Source organism: Lissotriton helveticus, chromosome 8 (assembly GCF_964261635.1).
Source record: "Lissotriton helveticus chromosome 8, aLisHel1.1, whole genome shotgun sequence".
NCBI lineage: Eukaryota > Metazoa > Chordata > Amphibia > Caudata > Salamandridae > Lissotriton > Lissotriton helveticus.
This window is the reverse complement of record NC_136069.1, coordinates 1,659,694,242-1,659,707,217: the sequence shown is the minus strand read 5'-3', so window position 1 is coordinate 1,659,707,217 and position 12,976 is coordinate 1,659,694,242. Positions and strand designations below refer to the sequence as shown.

Here is a 12,976-nt window from a genome sequence, read left to right as displayed (position 1 = left end):
TGATTAAGGCGGAGGTTGGAGGGGAGAGAGTTCCAGGTCTTGGCCGCTAAGTAGGAGAAGGATCTGCCCCCCATGGTGGATCTATGGATGCGCGGAATTGCTGCGAGGGCTTCATTGGACGATCGTAGTTGGCGGGTGGGGGTGTAGAAGGACAGTCGTGTGTTGAGGCATTCGGGTCCTAGGTCGTATAGGGCTTTGTGTGCGTGGGTGAGGAGACAAAACGTTATTCTCTTGTTGACGGGGAGCCAGTGAAGGTCTTTCAGGTGAGCGGAAATGTGAGCTTGACGAGGGATGTCCAGTATTAGTCTGGCTGAGGCATTTTGGATGCGTTGGAGTTTTTTCTGTAGTTTGGCTGTGGTTCCGGCGTAAAGGGTGTTACCGTAGTCCAGTCGGCTTGTGACCAGTGCGTGGGTGACCGTTTTTCTTGTTTCGGTGTGGATCCAGCGGAAGACTTTTTTGAGCATGCGTAAGATGTTGAAGCAGGATGATGAGACGGCGTTGGCTTGTCTGGTCATCGAGAGGGAGGAGTCCAGGATGAAGCCCAGGTTACGTGCATGATCCGTAGGAATGGGTGCGGTTCCCAGGGCCGGTGGCCACCAAGAGTCGTCCCAGGCAGCGGGGGATGGACCTAAGATGAGGACTTCCGTTTTGTCCGAGTTCAGTTTTAGACGGCTGTTCTTCACCCATTCGGCAACTTCTTTCATTCCTTCGTGTAAGTTGGTTTTGGCGGTGTTTGGGTCTTTGGTGAGAGAGAGGATCAGCTGGGTGTCGTCTGCGTAGGAAATGATGTTGAGGTTGTGTTGTCGCGTGATGGATGCGAGGGGGCTCATGTATACGTTGAAGAGGGTGGGACTGAGTGATGATCCTTGTGGTACGCCGCATATGACTTCGGTGGCCTCTGATCTGAAAGGGGGGAGGCGGACTCTCTGGGTTCTTCCAGCGAGGAACGAGATGATCCAGTCCAATGCTTTTCCTTTTATTCCGATGTTGCTGAGGCGTTGTATGAGGGTGCTATGACAGACTGTGTTGAAGGCTGCGAGAGGTCAAGTAGGATGAGGGCGGCTGTTTCTCCGTTGTCCAGTAGAGTGCGAATGTCGTCTGTTGCTGCGATGAGGGCTGTTTCGGTGCTGTGTTTGGCTCGGAAGCCGGATTGTGAGGGGTCGAGGGATTTGTTGGATTCAAGGAAGGCGGCGAGCTGACTGTTGACGGCTTTCTCAATGACTTTGGCAGGGAATGGGAGGAGCGAGATGGGGCGGTAGTTCTTAAGTTCAGTGGGGTCTGCTGTGGGTTTCTTTAGAAGGGCGCTGAGTTCGGCATGTTTCCAGCTTTCCGGGAAGGTAGCGGAGTTGAAGGAGCAGTTGATGACGTCACGGAGATGGGGTGCGATGATCGAGTCTGCTTTGTTGAAAATGTGGTGGGGACATGGGTCGGTTGGCGATCCTGAGTGGATGGAGTTCATCAGGCGGATGGTGTCTTCGGTGGTGATTGGGTTCCAGGCGTAGAGGTTGTTGGAGTGCTGTTTTAGTTTGGGGGTGGGTGAAGAGGGCTGGTCTTCGGACTGGTTTTTGAAGTTGTTGTGTATGTCGGCGATTTTGTTGTGGAAGAATGAGGATAGAGAGTCGCAGAGGTCTTGGGAGGGAGTGATGTCGTTGCTGCCGGCGGTGGGGTTGGTGAATTCTTTGACGATGTTGAATAGTTCCATGCTATTTTGGGCGTTGTTGTCAAGTCGATCCTTGAATGCTGATTTCTTGGTGGATCTGATGAGTTGGTGGTGTTTGCGGGTGGCGTTCTTGAAGGAGGCCATGTTGTCAGTGGTTGGGTTTTTTCTCCAAGCTTTCTCGAGGGTACGACAGAGCTTCTTGGATTTCTTAAGGTCGTCGTTGAACCAGGGGGCTTTTTTGCTACCCTGCTTGATTTGGTGGTTTTTCAAGGGGGCTAGTTCATCGGCGCAGTGGGTGATCCATTGTGCGATGTTGGTGGCTGCTTGGTTTGGGTCCGATGATTTGGTAGGAGGGTTTTGGTGAAGCGATGTGAAGAGTTGGTCGGTGGTAATTTTGTTCCAATTTCTTCGGGGAATAGGTTGTGGGGGGTTGTGGGTCGTGTTCTTATTGTAGTTGAAGTGAACGCAGCTGTGGTCCGTCCAATGGAGAGCTGTGGTGTGATTGAAGGAGATGTGCTTGCTGGAGGTGAATATAGGGTTGAGCGTGTGTCCGGCAAGGTGGGTGGGGGTGTCAACAATTTGTTTGAGTCCGAGATTGGCCAGGTTGTCCAGGAGGTTGGTGGTATTGATGTTGTTTTTCTTTTCCAGGTGAAAGTTGAGGTCTCCCAGTAAGATGTAGTTCTCGGAGGGGAGGGCATGTGGGCTGATGAAGTCAGTGATGTCTTCGCTGAATTGTGTACGGGGTCCTGGTGGTCTGTAGATGAGGGTGCCTCTGAGTGTGGTCTTGGGGTCGGTGTGGATCTGGAAGTAAAGGTGTTCGGCGGTAGCGAGGATATTGTCGGAATTGGTCGTGATGCGGATGTTGTTTTTATGGACGATAGCAATGCCTCCTCCTGTTTGGTTGGTGCGGTCCTTTCGGATGATCTTGTAGTCGTCCGGAATGGCTATAGCGATGTCGGGCGCTGATGAGGCGTTCATCCAAGTTTCTGTGAGAAAGGCGGCGTCCGGCGATGTGGTGTCGAGTAGGTTCCAAAGTTCAATGGCATGTTTGTGGACCGAGCGGGTGTTGAGCAGGATGCACTTCAGGTGGTTAGTGTTGGAGTTCTGTGTGGAGTCTGTGGATTTGGTGTGGATCCTGGTGCAGTCGAATTGGCAGGAGAGGCAGGTGAAGGGTCCATGGGTTTGACCCGGGGCGGCTTGGTTGCAGTTTGGGAGTCGGCCGGGATTAAGTGCTGAGAGGGTTGCGGCGTCGTACGTTATGCGGGTGGATTGGTTTTTGCGGGGGTCTGGCGCTGGGCGCGGTCCAGGCACGGACGGGCGTAGACGGGCTTACCTTTGGCGCGCCTTCGGCGCGCATGGGACGCGACCGCTGCGCGCATAGGCATCTGTCATATATGGATGGGGGAGGGGCGAGGGAGGAGCAGCTGGGAGGCGGGGGCGGGGTGGAGAGCTGGGCAGGTCGGCACAATAACAAACAACAAAATGGATGGCTGCGAGCCAAAAGCGAAAGAGGATTGGGGCACAAGTAATGAAAACGCAAACAAAATGGCAATGGCACCGGCACAATCAGGCACAAGACAAATAATTAGGCAAAGGCAGCACAGCACAGTACAATGATATAGAGAGCGCACTTTCGCACTATAGCGCTGTTATACAAATAAATGTGCAGTCAGGCACTACTGGTTTCGTGAGCAATGCGAGCTAGCAGGTATTAATTTGCAGTCTGGTGCTACGATACCAATCAGCAGGGAGCTGGGAGCAGCGTGAGGAGCGACCGCTTCTGATCGGATCAGGACGGTCACAGCGCTACTACGGGAGAGCGGAGCCTGCAGTATCAGTGGGAGGGAGGAGCAGCTGGGAGGCGGGGGGTGGGGAGGAGAGCCGGGCAGGTCGGCCCAATAACAAACAACTAAATCGATGGCTGCGAGCCAAAAGCGAAAGAGGATTGGGGCACAAGTAATGAAAACGCGAACAAAATGGCAATGGCGCCGGCACAATCAGGCACAAGACAAATAATTAGGCAAAGGCAGCACAGCACAGTACAATGATATAGAGAGCGCATTTTCGCACTATAGCGCTGTTATACAAATAAATGTGCAGTCAGGCACTACTGGTTTCGTGAGCAATGCGAGCTAGCAGGTATTAATTTGCAGTCTGGTGCTACGATACCAATCAGCAGGGAGCTGGGAGCAGCGTGAGGAGCGACCGCTTCTGATCGGATCAGGACGGTCACAGCGCTACTACGGGAGAGCGGAGCCTGCAGTATCAGTGGGAGGGAGGAGCAGCTGGGAGGCGGGGGGTGGGGAGGAGAGCCGGGCAGGTCGGCCCAATAACAAACAACTAAATCGATGGCTGCGAGCCAAAAGCGAAAGAGGATTGGGGCACAAGTAATGAAAACGCGAACAAAATGGCAATGGCGCCGGCACAATCAGGCACAAGACAAATAATTAGGCAAAGGCAGCACAGCACAGTACAATGATATAGAGAGCGCATTTTCGCACTATAGCGCTGTTATACAAATAAATGTGCAGTCAGGCACTACTGGTTTCGTGAGCAATGCGAGCTAGCAGGTATTAATTTGCAGTCTGGTGCTACGATACCAATCAGCAGGGAGCTGGGAGCAGCGTGAGGAGCGACCGCTTCTGATCGGATCAGGACGGTCACAGCGCTACTACGGGAGAGCGGAGCCTGCAGTATCAGTGGGAGGGAGGCGGGGGCGGGGTGGAGAGCCGGGCAGGTCGGCAAAATAACAAACAACAAAATGGATGGCTGCAAGCCAAAAGCGAAAGAGGATTGGGGCACAAGTAATGAAAACGCGAACTAAATGGCAATGGCGCCGGCACAATCAGGCACAAGACAAATAATTAGGCAAAGGCAGCACAGCACAGTACAATGATATTGAGAGCGCACTTTCGCACTATAGCGCTGTTATACAAATAAATGTGCAGTCAGGCACTACTGGTTTCGTGAGCAATGCGAGCTAGCAGGTATTAATTTGCAGTCTGGTGCTACGATACCAATCAGCTGGGAGCTGGGAGCAGCGTGAGGAGCGACTGCTTCTGATCGGATCAGGACGGTCACCCTTACAAGGTTACCCTTAACTTGAATGAAAGTGAAACAATATATTTTCTTTCTTTATAAATCTGGTGTAGTACCTTCTAAGAGTAAGCTGTCGCTCCGTCATCAAATAAAAGTTTTCATATTTCGCGATGGACGTGTGGATGAGGGAAGTCCATCTACACCACGATACTCCCTCCCCCCTACATACAATTTCTCTTTTACAATTTGGAAATACATGTATTTATTTGCAAATAGGAAAGGTTTGATTTATTAAGAAAACTGCTGATTAATGTTTGTGAGTATAAACAGTTGTGAAACTCGTTAGGTTTTTACGGTGCAAAGCTTGCTGAACATTAACTAAAATGAAATTACAGTAAAATATACTAACTATAGATATCAATGTTACCAAAATAGACATATTTGGTAATAAGATTATTTTACATGCTACTGAAAGTTTTATTTTAGAAAAGGGTTGCATTACAGGATCTTGTAGCTTTGGGCATGCTGCTTGTGGTGCTCCATAAACTGAAATGATTGAGGTAAAATGTGAGGTGCATGAGGTCTCCAATGACCTTGCCCTTGGTGCTGTGGCCTGCAAGTAAGGATTCTGGTGAGAATCTTGAGTTCACTGATGAACTCAATGTGGAAGTTTTGCAGCACCATGGCTGCCAACATTTATCCTTCCCTTGCTCACCAGAGACCATGGATAGTGGCCTGAAGCCTATCCAGCTGGATAGTTTGGGACAATTTCTTAATGTATAAATATTTTAAGGTGTATTTAGCAAACATTTCGGAACTGTACCTCAGATGAAATTCCAGCTGCTATACATGTAAATAGAACTGGGGCTTGGCCACTGTGCAACCTCCTGCGTTGCCACCAACTCCAGTGCGGCAACCAGCCTCCTTCAGCTGTGCAGCCACAACCTTTCATTATACACTTCTTCTGTTAGACTTGGGACTTTACCAATTCCACTATTTTGACCTCTGCCTGGTGACAGCAGTGCCACAGGAGTCACCCGCAGCAAGACTAATTCAGTTGCATGGGTCGTCCTCATCATCCCTTCTTATACCTAGCTCAGTTCCACAGTTTTGCTAATGGCATGGATGAGACGGTCATGTAATGCCCATCACTTTTATGCTCTGATGAACAGCACCCTGAATGCTTGAATACGAAAGAGATGAAGCCATCTGAAGACCATGGGAGTTTAGTTTGTGTTCTCCTGGAAGATGACGGAAATGCCCTGACCATGGTGCAATAAGATGTGTATTGTTCAGCCTAGCTGAGAAAAGGGTATTGTGATGGTGGGGGGATACTCAGACAACAAATTCAGGGCATCATTAGATGCGAGAGAAGAAGGGGGTGGGACCAGGAGCCAATCTTAAAGCAGGTCCTGCACTCATGGCTCCAAGGAGAACGTGTCAGACAAGGGGAGTGCAGTTCCTAAGGGGTGGAAGGAAGGGAAATGGGGAAAGACAAAACTTTTGTCATGTTGCCCTCACACACCCCGAGAGCTGTCATGCCTCATCATTGCGCCTTGCTCCTCGTTGGGCCGGCGCTGCAATGCTCGATGGGCTCACCGTTTCCGGGGCTCTTTGTCGGAGATCTTTTTAGGAGAAGCCTTTGGGTGCGTGTGGGTAAGGGGGCAATGTGGGATGTGGTGCACGTGTGAAGTGGTCTAAACTAGGCCTGTGTGAAGTGGTCTAAAATAGGTCAGGGTCAGTCCTAGGCTCAATAAAGTTTTAATGGTAAGGTAGATCCTGCCTAATTAAAAGGAATTTGGACGCCCTGGTAGATTGTAATGATCCTACCAGGTTGCCACTAGTGTGGGGTCAACATGTTAAGTGCCTAAATGTTTCTAAGGAATCGGTTGCCACTTCTTCAGGACCTATGTGTGAAATTAATGTGCAAGACTAATAGACAGGCTCCAAGACTTTTCTAGGAGTAGCCTGTAGTGGGGCCTAGTAGTCCTGTACCGGGCTATGTTGAATCCGTAGTACCAGGAGCTACTGCCCGACGGTGGTGATAGGGAGCACAAAGTTGCTCCGCTCGAGTGGCTGGCAGCAACTTGCCGGAATGCCTACCCTTGCTCCGGATCCCCTCGGCCGCCAGCCAGCCTGGTTCTTATACCACTTTCTTAATATATGATTTGGTACGTCCCTATGGCTCCACGTATATTGTGCTAATTTACTGTGTGTTATTGAGTTTACTGAATGTACTTTTGCCTCTAGCCTCATAAAGAGACTAGAGGGATGTGTTTAGAATATATATATATACATATATTTTATATATACCTGGTGTGGTTCTCCTTTCATTTGATCATTCACAAGATTATAGACTGGTAAAACAAGCTGCTTTACATTCCTCCAAGACTTAGCCTGAAGGCTGCTCTCCACAGCTACCACTAGGATAGCTTTCTATAAAGGTTGTCTTTAACCTACCATCAATAAGGGTCGTTTGGACTGGTGCAAGGTGCCCACTAGAATAGTGGACAGCATATGCCAGGCCAACTTCTCACATGGCCATTAAAGGAAACCATCTGTTTGGCCCTAGGGCAGACCAAACCTTTGAGGCAAAGAAGAAGGCAAACTAGTCTTCCAAAGATATGGGGGATATACAGGTCCTTCCTATAAAAGGTAATCGCATCTAACAGGAGGGTCAAGGAAAGTGTAGGCCCAGAGTCAACCTGCAGGGAGTCAGTTCTTTCAGCCCATCCAGTGGCAGCAACTTTGTACAGAAACTTCCTACAACACCACCAAAACACCAGGAATGCAAGTCCTAGAATTGCTGAAGATGTCAATCAAGGCATGGAGCACATGATGTGCCGCCATTGTGTCTATTGTATCTCAAGCACATTACTCTGTCTCCTTCTGCACTTCACCCTGCACCTCCTTCTGCACATCACAATATGCCTCTTCCTGCACATTACTCTGCACCTCCTATCACCCCATGTCCTCTCCTGCATTTAACCCTGCACATCCTCCTACACATGACCCTTTGCCGCCTCCTGCGTGTCACTCGGACTCATCTAGGATTGCCCTGTGTGGCACGCAGCGCAATGTGCTCCCAAAGCACTGCTTCTGTACCAGAACTGCCCTGCACCCCTGAACTGTACAGCTCTCAATGCTCTCCTCTGGCGCATCACTCCGCGCTAACCAGAGGCACTTTAGTCAAGTCTCCACATGCCACAGCATGACTGCTGTGGCATGTTCCCTAGTTTCCTGACTTGTGTTAGAGTCAGGCAACTTCTGTGTTTATTATGAGTCTCTTGCGGAGGAAGAGCAGAACTCTGAGTACTGAAAATTACTGGTAAGTTTTTGGGATGTTGTCACTTCCTTTGGTGACTGCCCTACCCTACCCTCATGTCATGTCTTCATGTGCAAGTCATCAAGTTAGACTGAGCAGGAGAGGGAGGACTGGTGGGTATATGTAGGCATGTGCTTAGGCTTTAATGTAGCCTTATAACCCGCTGCCAAGGGCTATACCGGTTGTTGAAGGCCCTAAACCCAAGTTATAACAAGGTAGAGGGATTTTACAACTGGTGTAGCCCCAGGCAGACGGGCTATAAGTCCATTAGAACATTCCACCCACTAAGGGTAGAATGTTCTAAATTAAAAAGGAAAAAACATGAAGCCAATCATGTTGGAGCTTGGGGCCTATACCAGCCTTTACAAGCCCGGAGCTGCTCTTTCGCCTTCAGTGGAGCTCTCAACACTCCAATGTTCTAATTTAGATTTTACTGCTTCAGTGAGTGAGTGAACAGCACTTATACGGTCTTCTCGCTCAGTGTACTCTAGTGCTGCTCTCTTAAAAGGTCCTTCAGTGTGTCCTCTGCCAATCTCTTCCTGCCGTGATTTTTGCTTCCACTGTATTCCTCTGATGCTGCTGTCTTCCAGTCTGTTCCTCCACTGCTGTTCTCTGCCAGTCTATGTCACAAATGAGAAACTGTCGTTGTTGGTCTTCTAATGAACTTCGGTGTCTATCTTTATCCGCAGGGGAGTTCTCAAGGTCGCAGAAGTGGCCAGCCGCTTTGGAGATGTACGAATGTTTCTTAGTGCGTTGGCTATCATGGGCTTTAAGAACACAACCAAGGTACTGGAAGAAGACATAAGTACATGTTACTTTCCGAAGAGCACTTTAAAACAGTGCGAAATACACCCTATGCCCAGTAACAATACAGGGGGAGCACGGCACCCTGCCACATTTGCTTAGTGCTAGTACACCAAGGCAGGACTTCACCTAAATTCTAGAGAGGGTACTGCGTAGGTCACTGCAGACCCAATTGTTACCCAAATAACTGCATGGGGGAGTTATTGCAACCATCAACTTAGTGAAACTAGACACCTGAAGACCCTGTCTGCTCTCAGTGACTATGAAGAGTCTGCCAGCACCCGAATTGCTTTGAAAGGTGCCACATGTCTTGAGTGCTTAGTGGAACATCCTAGGACTCTTACTGCGCCTATGCTGCATGGAGCTGTACCTGCACCACAGTCATAGGGGTCTTACTGCACCCACTCTCGGTTCATGTAATCTGCACAAGGATACGATTACTCCAGTCTGAAAGAGAAGACCGTAGGGATCATATTGCACAACACTCCTGTCTTTTGAGCTGCAGAGGTTACAGCTCCAGTGTCAGTGGTGGGACGCCACTAGGATCCTATTGCACCCCACTCACTATTCTTATCAACTGCATATTGCTCTGAACACCCGTCCTTTGGTGATGCTTTTTGGCTGTGTGCGTATGAGCCACAAGTCTTCCTCCTATTATATGGTCGAGTGTTTGGTGTGTTAATGATAGTTACTATTCTTGTCTTCATCCAACACATGTTCTTTGTTATGTTACTGTGTGCATTTTATTTTGTATTAAGGTTGTTGCTGAAACTGCCTTGTCTTCTTGCAGGACACCGAGAATAAGTACTTCTACATGTTTGAATTCACCAAGACCGGTCCACCTAAATCCAAGGGAAATCTGCCTGGCCTGGATCTCAAAGCCTGTCTCTACAAGAAGCGCTGAAGCAACATTCCTGGTAATGGAATCAGTCTTCGAGAAGTGGTGCCTGCACACTGGATACAAGATTTGACTACAGTCATCAAAGCGGATTGTGTAAAAAGGCCAACTCCTGTCAACTTAAGGCTTAATTCTGTGTCATAAAATGAATCCCAGTCTATAGAAAAGTTACTTTTCTATCCCATGTTGCAGGTACAACATACCAGGCATAGGGTCTGAGCCTGGTGCTGAAAGGCAGGCAGCAGTACCAAGTTTTACTTACTCTGAGATGGAAATAGGTTGCTTTCTGTGAACTACTTTTGGTTTCATGGAAATTAATTGTTTGTTTGGCTGTATGATTGTAAGACATCTTCTTTTCCAAAGGCTGTGGTGTGTAGAATTGCACAGTGACATCTATTCCAATTGCTCTGGTGTGTTTTCCATCTGCAACCCTTCAGATGTCTCCAGTGTCTGGCCTGTCTGCATCTTTTCCAATGGTTCTGGTGTCTTATCCATCCTTTTTAAAAAACTCCATTATCAATAAGTGTGGCCTAGCAGTTTACATCCGGATACTACATGAATGTTGTTTTTCTTTTTTAACTAAAACGTTTTATTGGTAGTATGTGAGTTGAAAAGAATTAAGAGCAGCCCTTGACTGGAGCATTCTCCTTCCTACTCGGTACTCAAATCCCTTGCAGTTCCATCCTAGTCCATCCAGTCCCACAAGAAGGGGAATCCCAGATATGGTATCTCCAGTGATATAGGTCCTTCACCAGTACCCACCCTGCTCAACTGGGTGGGTGGCTGTCGTGCCACCTACTTGATATATCCTGTTTCGGCACCACTAGTCCTAAATGTATCATTGCAGTTTTATATCAGTTGGTGTCTAAATCAAGACATATACATATCAATGGTAATCTAGGGTCGTCATCCAGTTCCCATCTAATCACGCTTTAAAGTATATATCACACCCGGACCAAAAAGGTTTAATCCATGGACAGCTCCTGGCTGTAAGAGGTCATCCTGTTGTTCTCCATATTTTAAGCATTTGTTGATCTGATTAGTTTGAAATGTTGAATGTGTTATCATGTAAGGTAAATGCTATGTAGGTATTTGAGCTATAGTATGTGGAATTGGCTGGCGATGGCAATCTCTCTTTGGGCCATTCGAGAAGATTGTCAGCCTTTATCTGCGAGAGGCCCTGTATCTCCCTCCCGTGCTCACGGAAGGGTATCAGAGATGCAAGGTGTATGACTATTGCTACACTTTGTCTGCGCCCATATGAGCCTTTTTGCTTCAAGAGAATTAAATTCAGGGAGGACTGTAAGATCTTCAATATGTGGTTGAAGATTGTGCCTTAACTGTAGATATTTGAAGAATTGTTGCTTTTACGTGCCAAAGTTATTGTATAGGTCTTCGAATGAACACTTAGCAGTGCCCATCATGACTTACCCTGTCTGGTGCCACTTATCAAGTGTCAGGATGTGCTCCACTGATTTGTACCTTGACCAGTAATTTGGTATAAAGGAAGTGTATAGTGCCACTGAATTTATGGCAATGCGAAACATAGACAATGGAGTTGAATGCCTTCTGAAAACTGACCATTAGTGAAGCTGACCGCCGTCTAGGAAGAGAGCTAGGGCATTGTGAAGACGTCGTATATTATGTGGATCATAAAGCCACATTGGTCTGGGTGTACTGTAGATCCAATCAGCCCGAACACGTTGGTAGCTAGCACTTTGACTGTATTCTTAACTTCAGTGTTGGTAATGGATGTTGGATGATATGATGAGCACTGGTCCTGTGTCCGATCAGGTTTAAGTATGACGACAATTTAGTTGTTGCTCAAGTCCTGTAGGAGCTCACAGTCGTCACCGCCTCCTCCACAATTGTCTTAAGAGGAGGGATAACGGATCAGGTGCTAGATTTCAGAAATTCAATGGGGAAGCAAGTGAACTCAGTTTCTTCCCACCCTCGTGGTCTCCCCAGGCTGCGACATTTCCTCATCTTCTATCTCTTCCTTTCTTCCCCTGAAAGGCACCACTTTGGGATGTGTTCACATAAACTCCAGATGTGCAACTGGATTTTGTTAATCCTTCTCTGCATGTAGGTGCTAATACTATGTTGCAAATGTTTTGACTATCAGGATTGGTTACTTTTTGATGTAAACCACAAAATTCAGTAAAATATTTTGATAATTGTTTTACACATGCTTTTTCATAGACCTCTTCTTTTCTATTTGACATTGGCCTAAAAGCAATACTCATCTGGCATGTTTAGGACAATGCATGACCTATCTACATATATCTATAAAGGTAAGATATACTAGTATCAAGTGTAAGCTGATAAAACTATCAAGGGCATAGAACCCCGACTTAGTTAATGATCAGTGTTGTGTTCTTACAACCACTGCACCAAGATATTGAGTCTCAAGAGGATAATGAGACTTTTAGTAATCTAATGAAAAAGATTAGAGGAGTACAGCCCCTGTGGTGCTTGCTTAGGGATGATGAGACTCGTATAACCCCTCGGAAAGACAAAGTAGTTACAGAAATGATGTAAGCAAAGCTATTTAGCTTGTATTAGGTGTACATCTTGGCTTTATATGGAAGGTGTTGTTAGCAGGAATTGGGGGTAAAGCCCAAAGTAGGCAATATGTCTGTTGACTGATACTTATTAAAGAAGAAAAGCATGCATGGAGACATTACTGCAAAATATGAACTTTCCGCAGTGAGCTAAGGCTTCTGGAACTATAGACAGGTTAATGGTCCTTCCAGCTACCAAAAGAGCATAAATGCTGTGGAGTGCTCTCAAAGTGTCTGAAAGGTTCCTTGTAATGACCTGATCATTGCAGTCACAGGACCGTTGCTCAAAGAGTTTGGATGGAGCAGATACATTGAAATGTAATATTACCCAGAGAGTTTTTTCTTTTTTTTTTATATTTCTTTATTGATTTTCTGATCAACATTAGAACTCAATGCTCAGTGGGAGTGTAAGCTACAGTGCAGTGTACAAGGCTGTGACAACAGTATTAAAAGCGTGAATACAATAATTCTATATAATACAGTGTTGCGTCACAACTTAGATTTTCTGAGCCACTGGTGCAAATTAGCATGCACAGTGATGCATAAACAGAAATATTCCAAACAAAAACCAGGGAAGGATGGGGACATTAGCGTACTTCCTGTATCAGTTATGTTGCAAGTGGCTTTATATGGACCAATGTTGTGCATGCACGGTGTGCCGATGTGGAAGACCAGCATAGGGGAAC

General features: G+C 47.2%; 1 protein-coding gene across 1 annotated transcript in view; it reads left to right on the top strand.

The window, feature by feature from the left end:
* Nucleotides 1-11,911, top strand: part of RRP8 (ribosomal RNA processing 8) — a 68,091-nt gene extending 56,180 nt beyond the window's left edge. Inside the window, exons 7-9 of the mRNA XM_078658745.1 lie at nt 8,714-8,810; nt 9,619-11,565; nt 11,638-11,911. Coding sequence (XP_078514871.1) covers nt 8,714-8,810; nt 9,619-9,732 — 211 coding nt within the window. The 3' untranslated portion in view covers nt 9,733-11,565; nt 11,638-11,911. The remainder of the gene's footprint in view (nt 1-8,713; nt 8,811-9,618; nt 11,566-11,637) is intronic.
* The last annotated feature ends 1,065 nt before the right edge of the window (nt 11,912-12,976 follow it).